Source organism: Acyrthosiphon pisum, chromosome A1 (genome assembly GCF_005508785.2).
Source record: "Acyrthosiphon pisum isolate AL4f chromosome A1, pea_aphid_22Mar2018_4r6ur, whole genome shotgun sequence".
Lineage (NCBI taxonomy): Eukaryota > Metazoa > Arthropoda > Insecta > Hemiptera > Aphididae > Acyrthosiphon > Acyrthosiphon pisum.
In genome coordinates, this window is record NC_042494.1 from 29,022,786 (window position 1) to 29,049,431 (window position 26,646).

Here is a 26,646-nt window from a genome sequence, read left to right on the forward strand (position 1 = left end):
TCAGAAAATAAAAGCACAGTTTTCGGTACAAAAAAATGCATGAAAACAAAAAAGTTTATTTTTGAAATACTATATATTAACTATTGCCTTCGAACCTGTTCACCATCAGTAAGTTTTCTGAAGAACCATTTATTACTAAGATTACGATTATTATCATCATGTAGATCGTTGTTTTGATTGAAAGTGATTGGAGAAACATGTTCAATTAAAATAACCCTTTTATATTAACCTTGGTGTTATTTTGGGACATTTCGCAGGATCATAACTACAGTTAATGGAACACAATTCATCATGACATAGTTTGTGCAGATAAACAAAATCATTTCGAAAATAATGTATTATGAAGAAATTTCATTTTGAAGGTAGAATAAAAATAAGTACTATTTTTAAAGCACAATTTTGCGCCCCTGGCGTAGGCACAGTTCGCCGTACCCTTGCTACGCCACTGTGTATATTATAGGCTGTTTTTTATATGTCACGTGATAATTATTATGATACTATAGTCTATATGTCTATATTTGCATATTGCTGTAGATAGTATTGTTATTATTTTGTTTCATGAGTTTATAACAATATAATTGCGTATGGTAGAACAGTGAGATGTGTTAATCTATAGGTTCGTGCATTTGTGGTATAAGTACTAAATAGCTAGGTAGCTTAAAATTTGTCCAAATATTTTAAACATTTCATTGAGTACAATGTACCTACCTACATTGTACATAGTAGTATAATAGTACATAGGCCTATTAAGAGGACGTAACACGGGCATTTGTTGTCTACTTCTTACAAGTGTGTAACATAGCAAATTTACTATCAGCAAGTCATGTTTAACATCGTGATAGTTTAAAAATTAGAGTGAATCGACTTATTATATAAAACTTGTTCTGGAGAGAACATTATCTGTTTATATGTGGGTCTTTTAGAAAGAGACAAATAGGAGGGTTTTAGAGGCTAACTCCCCCCCCCCCCCAAACATTTCCTAAATGTTGTTTTAAGCTTATTCAAGTAGGTAAGGCTTGAGCCCCCCCCCCCAAATCTTAAACGCTATTTGTGCCTATCGAGACCAGGAGACAACAATTGCCTGTGTTACGTCCTCTTAATATTAATATTTAGGTTTTGTGTGTATGATTATGTAGGTAATAGAAGCTAACAATATACGTAATGACGCGGTCGTAATGAAAATAAGTTTCTTGTAAAGTAGAAATCGTTGTTTTTCTTTTATAGATATCCAATTTCAAAAATTTAAATTTCATTTGTCTTTAAAAAATATTGTGCATATCATGAATTTACGATATTTTTAAATTGTAGTTAGAATAACTTATGACGAGGAACTGTGTATTACGTTTTCAGGCCTTAGCTATACAGTTTAAAAATGTTATGAATTCCTAATTAAAACATAGGTAGGTATAGTTTGAAAATTGTTGTGATTTAAACGAATTTTTGAACTTCAAACACTTTGGTGTAATGCTCAGACGCCCAGAAGATAAGGGTGAAACAGGGTGAAGGTCATGGAAGTATAATATGCTAATTGCATGGGTAGGTAGGTAAATAAGTAATACCATTACAGGCTATTTACAAAAAAAATTTACGAAATGCAAAACGTTTTTATTCGGTCGTGCAATTTTTAAATTCATGCAGATTACGTGCTAATGTTGACATGGAAAAACATTGAATTTTCTAAAAGGGTGTGGCTGGCACAATGAACGTTATATAGTATTATGGCTATACTTTAGCACTTAATAACCTACCTACAGTTGGGTAAATATACTTATAAGGCTATAACCTATGAGTATAAACCTATTGTAATTTAAAAATAATAATCTTAGAGTTATTATTTAAAGTTTTATAGGGGAACCTATAAAATATAGTGATATCGTAATTCATAATAATATATATTCAAAAAATTCTTTCATTTTTTGGCGAAAATAGACAATCATTTTTTCTGTTTATAAAGTACCTAAATTTGATAAGTCTTATCACTTATATCAATGAATAATTTTATTATTCTGTGATTGTGAATTGTGATATTGTTTTTGTAATTTTGTACTCGACTTAATTGAATTATGGAAATGAATTGTATTTAGTAGTTATAATTATTAGTGTTATAATTTACAATTCGTAGTCGTGTACAACATGAACTAAGATAATTAAATATTATCTTGGTTCATGATTCGAGTATAGATATACAACTACGATAATTATTAGTAAGAATGAAAAAGTAATAATTTTGTTGTACCTAGGTATTTTTTATTTTTGTTACCCATTGTTCACTTAATTATAAGTAATACATTTTCGTACTAAAGTTCTTTTAATATTATAATAATTTGCTTTTTAGTATAGCAAAATAATTATTCTGCCTAATTTATGTTTAGAAATATTTTCAATAAGATGGAAAAACTTTTGAAGCCACTTGGGTGTGAAGTGCGTGGAGTTGACTTAAAAACTGAAAATAGACCCGAAAGTAATGCTTTTATTTTATAATCACTAATAGCTGTGTATCATTAGATGCATTTTTTAGACTGTATATTTATATATCTACCATAGAGTAATATACTCTATATCTACTTACCTGTATATTTGTAGTTAATTTATATTATAATATTATTTTCATGTTGTACATTAATTTTGTAGTTATTAAACAGATACAGGAAGATGTCACTAAACATAGAATCTTAATATTTAAAGATCAAGGAATCGTAAGCGGTGATAGGCATGTCGAGATCAGTCGTTGGTTTGGAGAATTAGAATCTACATTCTACAAACATCCTAAATCACCTCACCCTGATGTTTTTCGAGTATCTAATGATAAAAATGAAGGATGTACAAGTAAATATATCTATAAATATTAATAACATACACTTTTACACAACTAGTTTATTTTTTTAAATCTAATCTTGATCAATAATTATTATTGTTAGATATCTATCAAACATATTTAACTAGTTAAATTTCATGAAAATCCTATTTCCATGATAACCTATAGTTATACTTATAACATATTGAAAATATACAAACTTAAATATTCATACTCATCAATCCCGAAATGAATATATCATTAAACCATAAATTTGAAGAAAACTTCTAAACGTTAGAGTAACTAGTATAATTACTAATTAGTATGTTTATTGTTTATATAATATATTGGAGTGTTCATAGAATTAACAGCTCTTTAGTATTATTAATAATAAGAAGGTGGTTTTTTTTATAACTTTTGCTACAAAATATAAAAAAAGTTATTATGATTATGAGAATTCAAAATGTGTGTTCATCTAAGCATAATTTATATCTACCTAAATGAATATCAAAACACCATTATGAAAATATTTATTATTATTTAAGATGTTGGGCGATCTGGTTGGCACATAGATGGAACATTCCAACCAGCACCATTTAGTTATTCTTTATATCATATGGAGTCAGTACCTAAAGAAGGACATACATTATTTATTCCACTGACCGAATTAATTGAAAGTTTAGATAAAGATACTTATGACACTTGGAATAAAGCTTGGATGGTCAGTGATAGAAGATCGTCACTTGTCCATCCACTGATATATAGTCATCCTCAAACAGGCAAACCGGTATGTATTATTAATAACTTTCTTGAAATTATGATATTTATTATTTGTAACAAATTATAACAATGATGACAATCATAACTATAGGTATTGTGTTTTCATTTGGGAATGACTACTGGTTTTATTTGGAACTATAAACTTCCATCAGAAGCAACTGCTAGCCATGAAGAATACGAAGCACTTTTAAAATCAATAGACAGTAAAATCAATCAAGATAATGGAAAATATATATATGTACACAAGGTATTGTTATTAGTTTGAATTTTCAAAAAAATAATAATTTTAAAGGGTAATTGCCGATATGTAACATATATTTTTTTTTTAATTATTCACTATTATTATTAGAGCATTATAACTTATAAGTTATAAAAAATGATAAAATTTATCTAAAAAAGTGTATAGGTAGGTACCTAACCTACTTACCTATAATATAAATTATAACAATTTCTTTTGGCCTTATGACTTATTTTATTTTGGTAATATGTTTAGTTGTATAATAATTTATTCATTTTTGTTGATAAATATTCAACAGAATTTAGAAATTAGAACTTGTATAATTTTTATATTTATGATAAAGTTACTTTTTAAATCTATATTATTACCTAACACTTAAGATTTCTTTAAAATCATGACATGAGATTTCATGAAATGGGTCACCAGATGAAGGTCTTTAGAAAAATTTTATCTGCAGACAAGAAATGTATTTGTTTAATTATTATTTTTATGGCCTTCAAAAACTTCTTGAATTTCTAATAGCCCTTCAAAAAAATTAATTGTTGACCTCTGGTGTATATTGTTGACATTGTTTCTAAAAAAAAAAGAAATTTAAAAAATGTACTTTATGTTTATAATACAATGTTTTTCAAACACAATGTCTTTTAATTATTCATAATAAATTATTTGTAGCGTTAACTAAACAATTTTATAAAAAATTGTTTATTACTATACAAAAAGTTATAATAATTATATCTTAAATTTACTATCATCATTTTTGTGATAGAATATATTTATGTCCTAATGACCTTTTTTAACGTTAAAAATATGTATTTGAAATTAAAATAGACTGTATTAATTCTTCATTAATAATATTCATTTGTTTAATTTTGTTTAGTGGGAACCAGGCGATTTCATTATATCTGACAACTTAGCTGTTGGACATTTTGCTCATTCAAGTACACAGGCACCCAGAAGTGAAGTTGGCCTCAGAGTACTACATAGAACTACTATTAAGGGAACAACTCCACCAAAGAAATAAAATATATTATTTTTTCACAATCATTGTTATAACTTTAATGTTTCTAAATATTTGTTATGCATTCTATCAAAAAATATATATTATTATATATTTCTTATTAGGTACCTATTTTTCTATTTTATAATAAAACCATTATACTGTTATTGCCTAATCATCAGTGAATAAATCAATGATAATTACCAATACTGGCAAGTGGCATTACTTATGTTTTAGTTTGTAGGATATTATTGAAATAAACAAAAAACTACAACTGTCATTTTGTTATATTATTATTTATTTGTGTACAATAGTTATTATTTAATATTTTTAGTAACATTAACTTTCATAATTGATAATTTATTATATACAAACAATTATAAGTTAAAAATTGTATCCTTATAATTACAATCCAACAAGTGTGATATTATACTGATGCAAGTAGGTATATGCCTATTTAAAACAAATTATGATTGCATAATATTCTAAAATAATTAATAAGATGTTTAATAATTATAATAGCTTAATTGTTGCTTGTGTAGTAGGTCTACCTATCTTTGGTTTTAAAATGATTGGCACCTAGTTATTGTTTTAATTTTGAATGATAACTATGTATAAAAGAAATTGTCCTGACTGATTGATTCATAGTACAACCAAAACTTTGATAGCTAAAGACTTTAAATTGTCATGATACCTTCTTACCGCCATGCAAGGATTTACTAAGAAAGGATTTTCTAAAGTTCATGTCTTACAGAGTGGCTGACATATGGATTTGTTGATTCTCGAATTATGAATATTTTTTACTGATATAGGTTTGCATTGCTTATATAAAATAAAATAGTTATTGTGATTAGATATAGGTAATTTTAGACTTGTACCTACTATAAATTTGATTAAAACCACCAAATTATTATCTTAAAAATCACAGTAAATCTGTGTAGTTTACAATTAACAGAATTTAAGACAGGGTAAATCCACGGACATTATTTAACTCACGGAAATATTTTATTTAGTATAAACGTAAAACTAATAGTTATTATTATTATTATTATTAACATATCTACCTATAGGTACCAACCCACTCAGCTGCGTATTATAACCATGGACGAGGGTTGTGTTTTAATTTTATATTAAATATAACTTATGGGGGCTTTAAACATGCTATTGAAGTAATCAATATTCATATTAATATAATATCAAATATGAAATAAAACCATATGGTGTAGAAATCTGAAGCATATAACAATTATATTTTTGAAAAAATTAATTTGCGAGGGTTTGGGAGGGGGGTGTTTCAACACTTTCAACATCCATAACGTCCCTCTGGGCCCTGGTTACTCCACTGCACCTATCTACTTGATTATATTATTAATTAATTTCGGGTCCCCGGACAAAGTTTGAATAATTCAGAAAAAAGTTGTATTTAAAATATATTTGGATGATTGATCACAATATTATGTTATGATACATGCACGCAAATATTGAAATATATATATTTATATAGATGTATTATATTGTTACGTTAACACTTAACACCAATAGTTTTAGAATTATGTAAAAAAAAAACACAAATATCTGAAGGCACTCTACTTTACGCCTTTACGGTACGACGTACAACTGCCTAGGCCTGGGTGGCTATAGGTATGGAGTATGGACACTGGACAAATAATGTAGGTCTATAGGAATATTTTTTAAAAAATAAATTTTAGGTAGGTAGGTATATTGTTTGTTTAGTGTTCTGATTGAGCGCATGCCGTCAAGCGTGGATCCAATGGGAGGGAAACTACGCTCACCAAAAGTGCACACGTTTTATTCAATGATTAAAAACCAAAAATTAGCAGTCAGATTACAGGTACTTGGTACCTACTGTACATTAATTAATAATTACATTATATACTATTGTTTATATTATTATACTACATTACTACCTATCTAACGAATAATATAGCTTTAACTTTTACCTATATGAAGAAGTTGCAACTCGAAATCAGTAAGGTATCCGCACACTTATAGACTATAGTTAATACAATTAGATAAACTTAACATCTATAGTATGTTTATATAATCTATATGTTTGATGTTTGTATCAACGGTCTGTATAATCAATAAACAAACAATTAACAACATTTATAAAATTTATTTATCTATTAGCAAAAACAGAACATCTATCACGACTGATGGAATGGGCGATCGCCCCTTTTGCCCCCTCAGAGACGCCCCTGATTGAACCATATAACCTTTAGTTTGGGACGATTTTAGATTCTGAGCGGAGCGATGAATATATTGATTTTACAATGATGTGTTTTTTTTTTGTTTGCCTTTTATTACAGTAAAAGTGCTTAGATTTTCATCAACAGTACCTATCTTTTCTGATAGGAAAGTGAATTTAGTTGATACTTGGGGGGGGGGGGTCAAATGTAGTTATGTAGTTTTCAAAAGCGCCGGAAAAAACAACCTGAAAATTAAGGGAAAATGGGAATTTTTACAGTAAATCAATTTTGGTTTTTGGTGTAACTCTCAAACAAATTAATGTACTCGTAAATACATGACATTTTTATGATTCTTTATATTCGTATTTTCTATACACGATAAAATTTTCAAAATATTTTGATTTGTTTTAAACTGTTTAGGGACATTTTGAGCTTAAAATTTTGTTAGGTTTTTTTCTATGAATGCCTATAAAACTTTATTTGTTAGGTAAAAAAGCTTGAAAATTTAATACAAGGCTCTTACTATATTGTTACAAATACGTTTGTAAAATATTAAAAATCCTTAGCCACAGTTTATTTAAAGTACGAATTTTGACAAAATTTATCAAATTTAAAATTTAATAATTATCTTTTGGTTAAAAATGTATAAAATATTCAACTTTTATGTCTAAGAATTGAAAATTTAAAACAAGGTTCCACGTATATGGGTTATATATAAATTACTTTATTCACAATAATACCATCAAATAGGTATATTGTGTGCATAAAATGTGCAGTAATATCATAGGCTGACTGACCGTCATCGTTCAGAATTGTTTTTCTTATACAAAGATTTATGATATTATATCATTGAATTCAAATTTAACACCATCTATTACGGTGACCCACTTTTAACCTATTGTACAACAGAGCGACACCCACTTGCCCTCTTTTTTTTGTTGACATCTAGGTTTTATTTGTGGCAATAATAATTAATATTATACTTATACGTATTCCTACATGGTACAATGCACATTGCATAATATGCCATAACGATAACGCCCACAGCCTATAGTGCGCGACAATATTGGCTCGATAAGACATTGATAAGCACATAACAACTTTGGATGAAACTCCCCTGTTACTACCATGTATCACTGTACCAGTAACGTACTTATACATAAGTCGAATCTAGGAAAATAATCCTCGGAATAAAAATCACAGGAAAATATTCCTAAACCATCTACTTAGTATTTAAATTATAAAATACAATAATTAATAATTTTTTACCTAATAACACAAAAAAAGAAAAATAATAATAATACAATTATTGTCTGTCAGTATAAGGTATAAGGTATAAGATAAAGTTATCGCTCGTTAGCGAAAGTGGTTGGATACATGCAGCAGTCAAAAATAATAATAAATAGTAATAAAAAAATATAATATCTTAGTCAGTCAGTCAGTCATTTATAAAATAAAGTTATTCAGCTCGCCTGTGGATAAAATAAAAATAATTTAAGAATTTGTTCCTATTTATATTATTATCCACAAATTAACTAATAACTTTTTTTTATAACTGATTGACAGATTGTAATATATCATAATTATCAATGCAGGTAGTTATTTATTTTTACGTTTATTAAATGTATTAACTATTTATTATTTATTCCAAAAATTGTAAGCGAGTGCTAACTTGTTCTTACACTGACTGACGATATTTGTATATATATTTTGTATTTAGATTTTATAATATAGGTGTTTACTATTTTTTACAACTTAAATACTATAAGAAATAAGTTGTGATTTGGGGATTTTTTCCGTCTTTCCGAAAACACCGGAAAAAAAGTCATTATAGTGAGGAACGTATTTCAATATCAAAAAACTATGAAATAATATTCTACAGCAATATTATTCATTCTTTAAGATAATATAATAAAGGAACCTATACAAAAATATGAACTACTAACCTTACTTAGCTTACCTAATAGGTACCTAAATATACAGCTATACAGATTAGGTACCGTACCTATACCTACATAGTTGTACACTTGTACTTACTTTACAACTTTCACACTTATAGGTACTATATGTCTATATAGAGTTATAACCAGTGCTCTAATTGGGAAAAATTAAGTAGAGGAGCTTAATCCAACGAAAACAAAAATAGAAATAATAAATAGTAGAGGAGCACCGTCCCACTACGCCCCCCCTCACCACCAAGAATAACAATTCGAGCACTGGTTACAACTGACGATATGGCCGGAATGCCGGATTAGTATGTATAACAGCCCATCGAGATTTTTACTTTTAAGCGGTCCATTTACATATTCAGTGGACCAAAATTACGTCTAATATTGTTACGAGATTAGTGGCCAATCGTATTTTAAACATGAATTTATTTTCACCCACACTCACACCACGACAGCCCAAATTTTAGACGACCACCGAGATTTTATCGGTAGCTCACCTAACCAATCCGGCCCTGACTGACGAGTATATAATTATAGTTTATCAAATTCGTGTACCGCTCACATGTGTTATAGGTAAATAGTAATATGTCAAATATCAAATATGTATTAGGTACTTAATATATTAGTAGTTAGTACCTAAATATGAAATAACTAAGTACGTTTTTTTTTTTTTATAAAAACGAACAATGTTATATTTTTAAGCTTTTTCTATAAAATATTATTTCACGTGTAAAATATTAAAAGAAAAAACAAGGTCAAAAATTGTACCTAATTGTAATTTGTTCATGCGATAATTTAGAATGGTGGAAGACATAAGTGCCAAAATGAGATAAGAATAAAAAAAGTTGTATCGTACGAATGCGCCAAAATCCTAGATAGGTACCTGTATGCTACGGTTAATAGATATTAAATAATTTTTGACTTTCCTACAGAACTTATAAGAAGAAATAAAAACCACGGGGGATCGTCCCCTACATTCCCTCTTGTATACGCAATACGCCCCGCCAAGTACACTATAAGAATATAATAGTTAAAACAACTAAGCTAGCTATTATTTTAAAATCTGTTTGAAGTGAACTAACGGGCGGAACAATCATAATATATTATACTACCACCTATATACTATATAGGTACTATAATGTGTTGTCTATAGAAAACATAGTAGTAGGTAGTTTACACCTCTATATAATATACAACTGCGCATTGAGACTATATTTTAATAACGATGAATAAGTATTGCATATACAATCGCATATACATATACAATCGCGATACTTAAATATTAACACAATAGGTATCTATTTAATAATATTTAAATATTATATTACTATGTTATTATCATACAGTTCAATAGTATTGTAGCCAACATTTTATACGTACCAATACGGGGTGATCCATTTAGCTTATTATTATTTCAGTTAGGGGTGGATCTAAAGCTTGTTTATGGGTAGAGGCAGCGAGTAGGAATATTTAAGAGTGATATATAAAGTACAATGAAGACTTGACTGCAATTAAATCGTTAAAAAAAAGCCCACGGGGGGGGGGGGTGACCTTATAAATCCACTCCGGATTTTAGTAGATGCTAGCGTTTTCGAAAATATTTCTCAATTCTATATTATATGTAATTTTAAATCGCTAAAAAACAACATTTTCGGAATGCAATTATATTTTTTATTATTTTTATCGTTAACCTTTTTTAATTTTTATTTTTTTGAATGACAACATAATATTATATTGTTGATTGCATATTCTGAAGAAGATTATTATTTCGACTATTTTGACCAATAAAAGTAAATTTTGGACAAGCAGTTTATCAGTTATAACGTATAAGTATTTAAGTTTAGAATCTAAACTTAATATAATCAGAGAAGCGGAAACCAACATTTTTCTGTAGGTACAGCCACTCCACTCTACACATGAACACATCAAAACTTTAAATACCTGTTTATAAGTTATAACTCATGAAATACTCATCAACAATTTTACTTGTATACATTGATAAGTTCACTAAAATATATCTGATTTGGAGTAAGAAATTAAAATGCATTGTCTTAAAAAATTAATATAAAAAACAAAAATTATAAGGATAAAAGTAATAAAAAATATTTTTTTTAGAAGCATGTTTTTTTAAAACGACTTAAAATAATGTAAAAAATATTTTCAAAAACGTCAATTGTTTTTAAAATTTTTAGTATGTATTACGATTTAGATATTTAACTTTTTATACCATAGGTAGGTACCTAATATCATTCATTATATAAATATATAATCAATCGTAATAGGTATGAACTTATTAGTTATTACTTATTACTACACCTAATAATATAGGATTAGCCTATTGCCTATAGATATACACACTCTGTATCTACACTATACAGAGTCATGGTTTTTTTAAAAGTAAACAGTAAACACGAATTTTCTCGAAATAATAAGAAAATTCATGCATACATAGACATATTATGTGTCACACATACCTAGTAGTTAGTACCTATATAATGCAATCATATTATAGGTAGGTAACCTATTATAAATAATAACTATTTGCGGGTAACTAGGTAGGTACCAACTGCCTACTGACTACCTTTATACATAATTTACTATATAATATACTTCATTGCTGCTGTCGTTTAACGTACCTACATTATACTGTGAGACGCGAGTACTGAGTACTCTACAGTATACTATATATAGACATTAGAGTATTTTTTTATTACAATACAGACGTACAGTTTTTATAGTACCTACAGTTTTAGACTGTAGTACCTTAATATTAAGTAAAGCAGCAATTCCGTAAAGATATAGGTAATAATAATAAATTACACAGGTACCTATTTAATTAAATTTAATAAATATCTAACATATAATATCTAACTATTATAAGCACACCACACATGTATAATATAATTGTATAGATAATTGTACCTACCCATAGAAAAAATATTAAATGATTGTACCTATAAAAAATATTACTAATAATAGGTATACTAGGCACCTATGCATATTAATATATTATTATAATAATATCATAATATGGTACTTCTTTGTCTTGACGTCTTGTAATTATTTTTTTATTTAAAAAACAATAATCATAATTTATCTACACTATAAAATATTATAATCAAAAGCACAACGTGAAAAATAAGCAAGTGACAACGCTACGGAGTCACCTAAATAGTAAATAATAAATAGTAGATAAATATAATAATAATATGTCATAACAATAATAATAATAATAATAATAATAACAATACATCATCCCGACGAAGGAAAGTCGAGAGACACCGAGCGCGAACGACGGCTTCGGCAGCGGCGAAGTGCGTCGAATCCGAAAATTGCCAATAAACATATGATTGGCGGCTTTCCGTTGGCGGTGTGGAACGCGCGCGCGGCGGTTGTCGTGCGGAGGGGTGGGGGAGTCGCCGACAAGCTGCTGCCGCCGCTGCTATCGCGTTTCGGCTCGTGCAGTCGTGTTATCAGCGGGTGGCCAACGTGCCCGTTTGCAGCCGCAGCTCTAGTTAAATTTTTTTTTTTTTTTTTTTAATTCAAAATTTCAACCGCAAAACACCGTATATTATTATATTACATAAAAAATATAATATAATATATTGTATAATATTCCCAATTATAAATATATTTATATATATATTATATAAATAATATTCCGCAGCGGTCTTCTGTTTGTCGGTCGTCGAAATCGCTGTTATACTATTTAATATAATAATAATAATATAGTACTCAGACGTGTGCGTTTTCGAACAGGAGAGGTTCTCGCGCGGCATACTATTATTCCGCACGGGACCGTTCGTGATATTGTATAAATGGGGGAGTACAAATTTAGTGTAAATTCTAGTTTAAGTTCTATCGAGTACCAATCGTCGGTGAACACGTCCGGGCTGCCGTCGTCGTCGTCGTCACAGTCGTATTTTGCCGACGACAGCCCTCAGCAGCTGCAGGACGTCGCCGTCAAACAGCAGATCTCACCGTCACCGGTCAACGGCGATCACCAACAGCTGCCCTCCACCAAAGGCGCTGTCAAAGAAGATTCTGTGTTGGCAGCGTTAGGTAGTGGTGGTGATAAATCATCGGGCGGCCCACAAATGCAGTTACCATCATCTTACAACAATGAAGCTAGTCTAAATGTGATAAACTCGTCGACCAACTCGTCTACGTCTAGTCTATGGTCAGCGTCTGTTGATGACACATTGATACATGGGTTAAATGCGTCTGCGGCTGCAAACAACGCTGTAAGTTATGCATTAAAAAGTACAATGATTTTATACTATGTAGAGTAAACAGGTCTGTCATGCATTTTCACAAACCAAAAGTTGTTATGTACCTCTCTATTTGTTTAATTTAACATTTATTTTTAACTTGTTTTCATGATAAAACAATAAATAAAAATATGCCCATTTTTTGTAAATTTCTTTTACTCAATACCGTGCTCAATTCTTATGAACTTTTATCAGAGAATACCTATTTCTATAAGAATTGTTTTAAATGTACAACATTAGGTACCTAACTATAGGTTAGTTATTTATAATTTAATAATGTTAACATTTTTTACAAGCTAATATAATGCTAAAAATAGTTAATACCTATTTTACAAAGCTTATGTGTAATGTGTATTGTGTATACCTACACTGAAATTAGTAATTGGTCCTACATTATGTATGTACACATTTTTGAAAAACAAATATTTTGTCACTAAATAAAATATTAAGATATTTGTATACCTACCTATATTTGTTCCTAAAAACTAGTAGTTATTACATGCTGTTTCTTTTGAAAACTTCTTTAACTGTAGCCTATTAGTAACTATAGCCATAAGCCATTATGTTAAATACGAGTTAAATATATGATATTTAATATTCTCTAATAATTTAAAGTATAGATCATTCCTAGTTGTATAGTTTTGTTTTGATTTTTATGTTAACTAGGTGTCTTTATAAAATTAGTTTAACAATATTTGGAAGTACACATTTTATTATTATTTTATTTAAGCCTCTCTAAGCTCTCTAGCCCCCTAATCTCTGCCTGTATGTTTAATGTAAGTTTTTAGTAGATAATATTATTTACCATTATTTTAGAGTACTCATTTAAATGTACCCGCATTGGTTATTTATAATCTTGTTGAGTATTAAGTTTGATAATAATAAACATATTATTTTTCAGTATTTCTAAAAAATTAGAATCTATTTATTTAAAGTGAAAGAAAAAATGATGAAAATTGTGAATTTAATAAATGTTTATCTCTACTACATACTTACCTATTTACTTTTTAAAAATCTGTGAACCATATTAATTTAGTATACATAGTTATGTCCAACAATAGTAAGTTTACCTATCTCTATTATTTAACCATGTGTTTAAATTTTGGAGGAAATATAGATATACTACTAAACACAGATGATTAATAGTAGGTACACTAATACTTATAATTTTGTATACTTACCTTAGACAACGTAAAGATTTCAAAAATAACTTCCTCGGTATTCACTGTTATTTGTTGGTATTAAATAGGTACCGGTATACTGCCTATTGGGTAAAAATGGTTAAAATATGTTATACCCAATTAAATATTTAACAATCTTAGTTCATTGAACATTTTATAGTATTCAAACCTTATGATTTATTTAAAAATAATTAATTATTATTTATTATTTTCTTATGGTAGGTAGGTATTTGATTGATTTACTTAATAGTTATCAGTAGTTATATTTTTTTAAATGCAATCTATAGTTGTCCAACTTGAATAAAACATTTATAAGTACATTAAATCCACTAAATTTATTAAAACCTAAATTAATCATTATTTTCAATTTTAATTTATATTTTTCTAATTTCTTATTAAATATTAAATGAAAATAATTTTTTTTTCAAATTAGTATGAAGTATTGAAGTGTTATACAATTATAAGAAACGTCTACTCACACAAGGCCAACTATTTCTTTTTCAATATCTAATAAATGTATATTTTTATAAAATACATCAGGAAAATAAAGCTCATCAACTTTTCATAATTTAGTTTCATTTATTTGTTAATAAATGTGTATTAAATTTTAAACTGTCTTTTTATTATTATTATCCAACCAATAAAGTTTTCATAAATATTTCTTATTGTCTATGAAATATGAAAAAGAAGCACCAATCACTGTCATATTTACTAAGTGCCTTGTTTGAGAAAGTTCTACTTATTTATGTAAATTACTGTCATTGTTATTTCCAGTCTCATTCAAGAATTAAACAATACCTATTTATTATAAACTTTTGTTAGTTTTGAAAATTTTTCCTATACTCAAGAAAAATGATAAATTAAATTAATATTTGACATAATTTTAATTTTGGTGATAAGTAGATATAGGTAGGTGACTAATTTTCAACTTAAACATTTTAATATTTGATGTTTTTAGAATTTCCCAAATACTTTGTACAATACTGGCCTGGGACCTCATCACCAGCAACAGCAACCACAGCAACATCATCATAGACGTCAAGCATCTGGCGCCACACACAATTTCCCTCACAATCTGTCTAGGCAACTGCAACAGTCAGCTCATCCGCAGAACCTGTACATGGCCAGTAAGGGATACTCTTGGTCACAGTCACATCAGAACTCGTGGCTTAACTCTAGTCAAAATCAAAGTGGTATAGCCGGTTCATCGTGGAATCGTGGTCGTTCTGTACCTAATTTGAATCCAATGCATGCTTTAGCTGGTCGTAAGCCAAATACTAATTACAATCATCATCAACATCAATCTACTCCTATGAATTCATCAAAATTTAGACGTAGTACTTCGTATCCAGGAAAAGGATTATTCAATCAAAATTCTACAACTTTTGATATTAACAACATCGATGAGACAGACGTAATGAGTTATCAGGTAAGATTTTTTAAATCATTTTGAGCTATAATTTATTTTAGTACTTAGAGAGTTAAGTATTTATTGTCAGGGTAGAATATTAGGAATCAGGAGAAGATCCTGTGACTTATATTTAAAACATCACAATAATCCTTTTCAAAAAAGAACATACCGCTTTCGCGCATGTCAAATGATTTGATTGGTGCGTTGAGAATCATGTGATTACGCTAACAATGAGAAATTGGTGGGGGATGCGCGTCGCCGGACATAAATTGGTCGCCGACTGGTACGTTCTCTTTTGAAACAGAGTATAATATGTTATTATGTATTACAATTTAAAATCAATTTGTCTTCTCTCATTTGTCTATTCTTAACTATGGCCTTGTTTGCTAATAAGATTTTATATTTTGATAGTCAGTTAATAAGAAATAAACAATTAAAAAAATTAAAAATATATTTAAAATATGTATCTATTAAATAACAAGAAAAAATTGTGCTCATTAGTGACAATTGTGGTTTTTTTATAGGTATTTATTTAGTAATTTTCTCTATTAAATCAAGGAACTTTGTTGTTTTATAATTTATAGTAAATATTTTCAGACATATATTTTTAATTTCATACATAATTTTAGAACTTAAAATTTATTTTTAATTTCTTAATTGTTAGTGTGTTTTTATTTGCAAGGAAACATTTTAAAGAAATGTCATCAAGCGTGGATTTGTTCAGAATTATTTTCCATTGCAATTAATGATTTATCATTATATAAACTTAATAAATTATTAAAAATAAATACCACATTTATTCATAACACACCACAATCTTGCATTACAATGAGATCAAAGAGCCAAAGCAATATAAATAACAATATGTTTTGTGTCTGATTATTTGGCATTAATGCCTGGTAATTACATTATTTTAATATTTCCAGTCAATGTATAATATTTTATGCATGCATGAATTTCAAAGAAGACTTACTATTTTAAAATTGTAATAAATGGTTGATGTAAATTGAAACGTCTATATCACTGCCACCTTTAGGTTAGTAAACCTTTATGGAACTCCCTGTCTCCCTGTATATAAATGTCATTAATAATTTGATCATGTATCCAATTATTTTTTTATCAAGATGTTGGTATGCACATCCACATCAATATAGGGAATATAATGTATAAAATACATTAGGTACCAATTTGGATTTAACTATAGTCAATAGGTATACAAATACCACCGAGTAACATTCAATACATTTTGTTATTATACAATAAAATTTATAGTTTTCAATTATTATACAAAAGTTGTTTCCGTAACTTTAAACTTTAATCACATAGATAAAAACTTTTGAATAAACATATCTTTAATGCAGTTCAGAGCACAAATGGAAATTATAATTGTCGAATGATGTAGTCTACAACCTGTGTTTCCATACCAAAATATTTTTGAAGTCTTCTTTTTCTATAATCATTAACTTGCCTAAATTATTTTAAATTAAAATACAATACAAGTTACAACAATTTTTTTCAATTTTAATAGGTATAAAATAAAATATGTATAATAGTGATATTTGATAGACAGAGGTATAAAAAAAATATAGATGAACATAATATTATTTATAATATATGTTATCATATGTTTTAATATGATAATAAATTAGAGTTCTCTTATCATACTCATTTTCTATAAATAATTTTAAATGTTTATTAACTATCTTCAAATTATGGCTAATAGACTACAAAATAAGATATTATAATATTTATTAATAATTTAAACATGTATTTTTTTAAGATGTCCGAAATTATGATAAATATAATAAGATATTAATCATTCTTAACTCTAAAACAAAGTTTAGTAATATCAGTGTTCTAATTTATTGGTAAAATGAAAACATTTATTCGCTTATTTTAGCGAAGATTAATTTTGTTTTCTTGAAATTGAATTATTTCCATCTAATTAATCGGTAGACCGATTAGGAAGGTCCAACTGTCCAAGCATTATCCTGTGCTGTTGTTTTATTTGTTACTCTAAGGAAAACTTAGGAAAACAATTCTTATGAGTTATGAGTAATGGCGGCATTATGCCAAGTCTGTTGTTTTTTAACGAACCCTCTTCCGTTCTTTTCTATCTTTTGTGAATACTCCTTTGGCACTGCCGATTAAACACGTTTTTCTTGCCTATTTAAACAACCACCATATTAAATCCTTCATACCATTATCAGAAACCCTGCGGGATATTGGTAAAATAAATTACATGCTTAAAACTGTTGATTATTATTTATTTCACCTTTATTATTTGAATTATAAACCATTAATTATTCAAAATTTATTTACCGTTTTAATTAAAAAATTAAAAAATTAAATTTACTCTGTTAAGAAAAAGGAGTAAGCACACGAATATTGTTCAATGTTTATAGGTGTTATGTGTACTATATATTTAGATAATTAATAATATATTATATATATATATGTACACTACATAATATACAAGGTGTAACAGGAAGACCTGACAGATGAAATAACTTTTGTTCCAATCAATATTAAAAATTTTTTTTTATCTAATTTATCCTCACTTGCATTAAACGTATATTAAAAAATTATTTTATTTTTTAATACTGAAAATAAAAAATTTTAAATTTGACGATAATTTATTTAGAAATATTCAAAATAGCCAATTTGTAAACCTGATTATAAGAAAAATTTTGTTGGTAAAAACAAGTCATGTAGCTTATTTTTAGAATTTTTAAAATATCTATATTTTTTAACTTATATAACTTTTTTCAAAATATTATTTTTGGGAATTTCTTAACATGAGTATAATATTTCTTATATTATTTATTAACCATATAATTTTTATCAATTTTTTTCATATGTGTTACTACTTGTATCATTTTTTTTATTCAGGTGTTCTTACCTTTTACATAAAAATATATATAAACGTTTAATAGAGAACTACTAAACTTCAATCTTATATTATTACGATAGGTACAAATGTTAAATCTAAATTCGTCAAGACTCAAAAACCTAACCAAAATAAAATAATTGTTTAGAAAAGTACAGCTGTAGTCACTGCTTATATGGCTATATGTACTTGTATGGAATTTTGGAATAAAAATCCCCGGGAAAAAAATTCCCCAACGAACGACCCCGAAAAAAAAATCCCCGACTCTAGAAATAAAAATCCCCAGACTACAATATTACTCACAACCACATGCAAATGGTTGAACAAATATTTTTTAAACGTTAATTAGTATCTATAATTACCACATTATTAATATTTAATTACAAATACGTATATTATATTATACTATATTATATCATTCAAAAAATTAATATATATAATACTATAAATAATTTTTGAAAAATAAACAATAATATTTTATATTACTATATTATATCATTCAAAAATTAATATATATAATATTATAAATAATTTTCTAAAATATTAAATTACAATATTATAATTTGTAAATTTTTGAAGTTAAGTTGAATTACACATAATATATTAGGTATTGTAATTTAAAACAACATTTTATTTATATTACATTAATATTCTATTATCACTAGATATCATTTTTTTAATAATATAATATAGTATAATATAATATTATAATATGTGTGTTTGTAATTAAATATTAATAATGTGGTAATTATAGATACTAATTAACGTTTAAAAAATATTTGTTCAACCATTTGCATGTGGTTGTGACTAATATTGTATTCTGGGGATTTTTTTCCTGAGGATTTTTACTCCGATTACCACTTTTATAGTTATGTAGAACATGCTAATATTAAACGATATTATAAATATTATTTTTTACAGTTTAATATATTTTAAGGATTAAGGTACACTAGTTGGCCATCATATCGCATGCTGAATGTTTGTTATTTTTTACAGCAGTTTTAAATAGGTATAGTTTATGTATTTAGTATTAAGTTTTGACGAACTACCATTAAAATGCTTGTCTTGTATTTCGGAATTCCGGACATTTTACTGATTTTTCACCACTTTCCGATAGTTTTAAACAGATACAAACAATTAGATTATATATTCAACCAGTGGTGTATCTACGGTGGGGGGCATGGGGGTCATATCCCCCACCCCTCCCAGAGACCAAAATTTGTACACAACAAAACAAAATCTTTATATCCCTTACGTGAAAAAATCCTAGATACGACAATAGTAAGGTTTGACATTTTATTTTTTTGAATATAAAGCAATTATTAAATTAATTAATTAATACAATTACAACTTAATGTTGAATTATTGTTTTTATAGTTTATTCAGATATCTTTATATTGTTCATTTTAATATATCACAGTAGGTATGTCTTATTTTACCAGGTATTAAAATATAATCAATTATTATTTATTTTTTACCCCAACCTGGGTTTTACTTCGTCGTACAACGTACAAGGCGTTTTATCAAAATTATCACACATTTACACCAGGCATTCCTTCACGTTTTATTGTACCTCTCCTCCCCTAAGAGTTTAGTAATTTGTGTAATAATTGTGGTGAGGTAAAACAATACTAGACATTTATAAACTGAATTCCATTCTGTAAAGTTTCACATAAAAGTTCTCTCAAGAAGATTTACCTCTTTAAATGTTGGTAGTCCTATTACAATGGCCACATCTCTGAATTTCAATTTATTTTGAAACTATTTATTATTCGTTGAAGTAGAATCCGTCATTTTTCAAATTTTTTTTGTGAATTGTGTTATAAATGCTATAACAATAAATAAACGACAAAATTAAATTGTTTAAGTAATTCAAATAGTTTCGTCGTATAACGTATTCAATAGCATTTAGTTACATATTGTATAAGAAGTATAACTTAAAATATTTTTAATTTCTAATAAAATCTAAAAACGAAAACCGGGTTGTCATATTGATATAATATTTTTTCGTTGTCGTTGGGGTTTTTTTTTTTGATACATTGTTTCAAAAGGTAGCCGACGCAGGCGTTAAGAAGACCCTCCGGCTGTACGGTCAATAAAAATAGTGGCCCCGCCGGCGGCGCGTGGACGACGGGCGGCTTTACTACGAATAACCTCTCGGGTTCGCCGCGTTGCAATGTGCACATACACGCGCGCTTGGCAAATGACACAGGGGTGTATGCTGACTGGCGGGTGTACAAGCCATAGATATATAGAAGGTACTAACTTATGCACGTCAAAAGAAAAATAATAACACTAAAAGGTCAATTCGTATGTAAACCTCCCAAAAAAACGTCTTTTGGAGAATTTATTCTTACATTTAAATTTATTATATAAGGTTTCAATTAGTTGCATGGCTTTGAAATTCAATATTTATTTTATATATTATATAAGTATCTGATATATATAATATTTTCATAAAAAACTTGTTGATTAACTATCAAATATGTTTTGATTTTGGCATCTCGTGTGTTATTTTATTTGATTAAATACTCGGCGAAGACTTTTTAATTATATTTTTTATGTTTAATGATATAATTGTGTTGTTTAATATCTTAACTTACTGAGAGTTATTGTTTTTTTTTTATTCTTATGTAATTAATTAATTTTTTCGTTTACAAAATGTGTTCTGTAGGGTATCAATAATTAAATACTTAATTATTTCCCAACAACCTTTACCTTAATATCTTATCTTTTTCTTAATCCCATGAATTTTTATTGAAGTATGTTAAAAAGTTGAAATTTATGAAGCGTTTTATATTAGGTATGTCGTAAAGTACATAATATATTAAAATATATTTGTGTTTTGTACTTGATTTTAAGATGGATCTAAAAGCACCTGTTTCCGAGTATCATAGACTATTAGGTACCTATATAAAGTTTTATTTATAAATAATTATTACTTTTTTTTTATAAATAAAAAGTCCTGCTTAAATTTTTTTACCTAGAATTGTCACTTGTATGTCAGCATTGTTAGTTAAACACATCATATTGTTGTCTAATAACATGAGTAGTTTGTCCTAAAAAGGACAAAAATGACGTGAAAGCGATCTAATATAAAAGAGAGACCTAGTTAATTACTGGTAAAACGCGATTTGTATAGTGGTAATGCATTCTAGAAACCACATGGGTTCGTGTGAACATTTAAATCTTGAATTTTAGTTACCTTTACACGTTATTGACATATTGCGCTTACTATTTTCAAGATTAAGACAAACAATAACTCACATTTTAGATTCTGAGTTGAGCGACGCAGCTATTGAACAGTGATATATATTTAATATTTATCCCAAGCCAAAAAAACCTAACAACCAGTGTTTTGTTTTCTTCTCCGCTTTTTTAATTACTTAGCAAAATAATACTTTTATTCCAATTATTGATGATTAGTGTCTACCCTGTTTATTTAAATAAAAGTCAAACATTCAAAGGTTCTTAGCAGGAAAATATGATCATGTTGGCCTCGGGGAATCGACATTCATAGTTAAATTTCTTTCGATAATTATTTTTTAATTATTATTATAAATTGAAACTTATTTTATTTTATTTCTGCATACTATTTTATTTTTTACTATATTCTTAAATTATTATTTTTAGTGTATTTGTCATGTAGATAGTTATAAATAGGTATGTAGTTAAATGTTGTTTCATAAGCTAGATTATTTTAAATTATTTTTATAAAACTATATCGTTGGTTTATTATAGTATTTAATTGTTTCTTATCTAGGTAGGACTCATACCTACGTAATTTTAGGTTTATATAATATGCTACGTATAAAATGTATGGCATATAGGTAGGTATATGCATCCGCTGCAATTTTCGTTGTCATTTACCATTAGGCATTAATATTTTTGACTTTGTATAATTTTTGTTTAACGACAATTTTTACTCCTATATAGCCATCAGTCACATAATATAAGTACAATGTTTACTGTTTTATTGTCATTTGTCATGCAATTAATTACGTCTATTTTCTATAATTTTTTACATAATATACTATGGTCAATATGGAAGTCAGTTTTATTATCGTAGAGCTTTTATTGTTATTTGTATAGTTAATTTTATTTAAAACCATATTTTTTAGCTTACAATAAGTTAAAAAAAGTGCATAATATTTTTTAATTTGTAATTGATAAATTAACACTAAATTGGTTTGCTAAAAAATTAAACTATATAGGAAACTGATTGGTAGGCTGTGTGTCATGAGTAGCGGTCAAAGAAACTTCTTAAAATCCTTATGTCGGCCGAGCATATAAATAGAACAGTGGTGGCTTCTAGATTCCAATGTTGGCTACACATTTTTTCCTACGTGCTGTTTATGCCAAATCCGATTGCACTGTTCGAGACTTAAACCAGGAGGGGGTTTTTGTAAAAAAAAAAACCATGCGACTCTTGTGCCAAGTGTGGGGATGAAATTTTTCATTTACTCAAGTTTTTCTCGGCAATAGCTATTATTATACGCCTGGACATACTAGACGTATGAACGTATTTGGTGCTGGCGGCCGTTCAACTAGGACATTTCGCTGGCTAGTCAAAATAAAATTCAACCTTAAAATAATATAGTTACTAATAAAACATATATTTATTTGAAACTGTTTTCATTTGACATAGTTTAAATATTTAAGTAATGTATAGGTATATACATCATATTTCTATAAATCTATAAATATTGATGGTGATTTTTGTTTCAAATTTTTGATTTGTAGTTTAAGTTGTATTTATGCGATGATCTAAGATTATACAAATAGTATACAAGTATAATTTGCATTTAAGTAGCATAGAAGCAGCTAGTTATCGTTATCGATGGAACATAATATGTTATGTATATGTATGTTATAATATGATCGTTATAAATTTAATACTTAACAAGTATGTTTTCTGATGTAAATGTTAATAACTGAACTTTGATTTCAAAATATACAAAGCTGAATTTATTATGCTGCGAGATAATATGTAATATTATTTTACATATAATTAAGGTCTTCCATTTTTGTTAAAAATAAAAGTAATATTACAAATGTCTAATTCAAACATCGAAATATTCAATAGCTAGGTAATCTAGTAAGTCTTATGATTTTTAAATTAAATCTATTACATAAACATTTCTATGGTATACGTGTAAGTATTTAATTAAATGTGGGTTTTCTGTTGTTATCTTTCAATTGTTTACTTATTTTTTTTTTTACTTTCTATACTTGAGTATATTATTATAATACATTAATCTTGATGGTTATTTTTTATCTGCGCATACTATCTGATTCATCGTTACATAGTTAGTTGGCAGACAGAAGTTAAAATGAGGGATAAAAGTTTAAATAATCTGTGATGTTAAATGATTAATTTATTCGAATATTACCTAAACTGTGTACCTCAAAGAATATTAGTGCAAACACTATGCGTAATATAATTCATATACCTACCCGACTTCATTTAATTTCCTCTGCCTTTATTATGTCACTAATGAAAATGTATATAAATATATCAAACTATTAAGTATCAAACTTAAAATAGCTTGCATTCAAATTTTCATAAATTATTTTTTTGTTCTTTACCTTATAGTAGTGTTAAACGTTTTAGATTCTGAGTGGAACGATGAATGTATTGATTTTACAATGATGTGTGTTTTTTTTTTATTTTTTATTTTTTTTTGTGTCTGTGTACACGATAAGTAGTCGAAATAATGCTACGATTTTCAACTTCAGTATCTTGTTCGATCAGAAAGTGAATATCGTTGGTGCATTGGGGAGGTCAAAATTTAAATTCCCCAGTAGTTTTCAAAAGCGCCGGGAAAAACAAAAGAAAAATTAAGGAAAAACGGGAATTTTTACGCAAAATCTGTTTTCGAGAAAATCGATTTTGGTTTTTGGTGTAACTTTAAAAAAAAAGACCGTGGATACATGAAATTTTGACTGAATGTTTACATTTCCATTTTCTATACACGATAAAATGTTCAAAATATTTTGACTTATTTTGAGCTCTTTACGGACATTGTCAGTTTTCATTTTTTTTTAGTTTTTTTTCTAAAAATATCAATAAAATTTTATTTGTTGGATAAAAAAGCTTGAAAATTTAATAGAAGGCTCCTAGTATATTGTTTCAAAGGCAGATGAAAAATATTAAAAATCGTTAGTCACAGTTTTTTTTTATAAGCATTTAAAGTTCAAAAAATGACAAAATATGGAAAAATCACGAAAATTTGCAAATTATTTCGAGTTATAAAATCATAAAAATTTTTCTTTTTAAATCTAAGATATGAAAATGTAATACTAGATTCCTTATAATATTATCTACCTTTATCAAACAAAAAATATCTATAAGAAACTCAAATTAAATTTTTATGGGCGTTTGAAATTCATATTTTTACAACATTTGATATTCACTCGATTTCTTACGTAACAATTTTCTTATTTTGTTGTAATTAAAAAACGAGTGACTGTAGAAACTTGAAAATTTCACTGAATGTTAATATTAGCATTTTATATATACGATAAAATTTTTAAAATAATTTGACTCTTTTTGAGCTGTTTACGGACATTGTAAGTTTTCAATTTTTTTAGTTTTTTTTTTCTATAAATATCAATAAAGTTTTATCTGTTGGGCCAAAAAGTGTATAAATTTAATACAAAGCTCCTGATATATTGTTACAATATCAGTTGAAAAATATTAAAAATACATAGGCACAATTTTTTTTTATAAGCATTTAAAGATCAAATTTGGACAAAATTTATCAAATTTTAATTTGAAAAATTATTTTGTAGTTAAAAATTTATAAAATGTTCAATTTTTGTATCTAAGAATTAAAAATTTAAAATAAGATTCCACGTAAGTAATTAATTCTGTTACGAAAAAATCTAAAAAATACATTTACACAGTTTATTTTTATATTCATTTTAAGTACAAAGTTGGACGAAATTACATATTAAAAACCTAGGATAACTATTTTAGTTATTTTGTTGTGATTGTATAATATTATTCGTGGGTACTTGAAACTTCTAAAGTATACTATTATATATCTATGATAGTACCACGGTTTTTTGTTGATGTATAACGCGTTATAAGTACTTAATAGATATTATGATATGATTAATTTGGAATTTATTATAGGTACCTATTATAGGTCAATTTTGTTTTAATACCATAGATAAGTATATATATGTCTAATACATAGACTGATATACCGTCTCCGCTCAGAATCGTTTTTCTTATACAGTGATATTATATCATTGAATTCAAATTTAATACTGTCCATATTATACAGTTACCCACTTCTAACTCTACTGTAAAGCAGAGCGACATCCACTTACCCACCTTTTTTTTTTTCTTTTATACTCAATATCTTCGTTTAATTTTCGTAAATTGTATAGCAATGCTACGATATCTCTTTGTGAAAATAAAAAGCGATTAAAAAATAAGTTTATATTTTATATAGTTATTTATGTGATTTTAAATTCTGAGCGGAGCAATGAATATATTGATTTTACAACGATGTGTGTTTTATTTATTTATTTTTATTTTATTTTTTTAATTTTAATTTTTTAATTTTTTAATTTGTTTGTGTCTGTCATCACCTTTTAGGACAGTAAAAATGCTTAGATTTTCTTTTAACAGTACCTATATTTTCTGATAGGAAAGTGAATCTAGTTGGTACTTTGGCGGGTCAAAAGTAAAAATTTCCCAGTAGTTTTCAAAAGCACCGTGAAAAACAAAAGAAAATTAAAGAAAAACGGGAATTTTTACGCAAAATTTGTTTGCATTTTCTATACAACATAAAATTATCAACATATTTTGACTTATTTTGAGCTGTAAGAAATTCATAACAATTTTTCTTTTTAAATCTAAGATTTGAAAATGTAATACAAGATTCCTCATAAGTTTGTCTACCTTTGTC

At 27.2% G+C, this 26,646-nt stretch overlaps 2 protein-coding genes across 13 annotated transcripts in view; both read left to right on the forward strand.

The window, feature by feature from the left end:
* The first annotated feature begins 2,021 nt into the window (after window positions 1-2,021).
* On the forward strand, window positions 2,022-5,089 carry LOC100163446 (uncharacterized). Of its 10 annotated transcripts, none has more exons than XM_008188533.3 (6): window positions 2,022-2,281; window positions 2,373-2,461; window positions 2,632-2,826; window positions 3,340-3,581; window positions 3,666-3,821; window positions 4,690-5,089. In XM_008188533.3, exons 2-6 carry the CDS (start codon window positions 2,389-2,391, stop codon window positions 4,831-4,833), a joined length of 810 nt encoding a protein of 269 aa, XP_008186755.1. In that variant the 5' UTR covers window positions 2,022-2,281; window positions 2,373-2,388; the 3' UTR covers window positions 4,834-5,089.
* Window positions 5,090-12,449: 7,360 nt separating this feature from the next.
* LOC100165826 (cytoplasmic polyadenylation element-binding protein 2) overlaps window positions 12,450-26,646 on the forward strand; it is a 212,931-nt gene continuing 198,734 nt past the window's right edge. The window contains exons 1-3 of one of the 3 annotated variants that reach the window (XM_029486900.1): window positions 12,452-13,212; window positions 15,379-15,613; window positions 15,680-15,849. In XM_029486900.1, coding sequence (XP_029342760.1) covers window positions 12,787-13,212; window positions 15,379-15,613; window positions 15,680-15,849 — 831 coding nt within the window. In that variant the 5' untranslated portion in view covers window positions 12,452-12,786. Of the gene's footprint in view, window positions 13,213-15,378; window positions 15,850-26,646 lie in introns of all 3 variants that reach the window. The other 2 variants (XM_029486899.1, XM_029486898.1) reach the window with 2 other exon arrangements.

Coding starts and splice junctions, on each gene's coding strand:
- LOC100163446 (XM_008188531.3), top strand. Junction 3,582..3,665: donor ATCCTCAAACAGGCAAACCG/GTATGTATTATT, acceptor TCATAACTATAG/GTATTGTGTTTTCATTTGGG. Junction 3,822..4,689: donor AATATATATATGTACACAAG/GTATTGTTATTA, acceptor AATTTTGTTTAG/TGGGAACCAGGCGATTTCAT.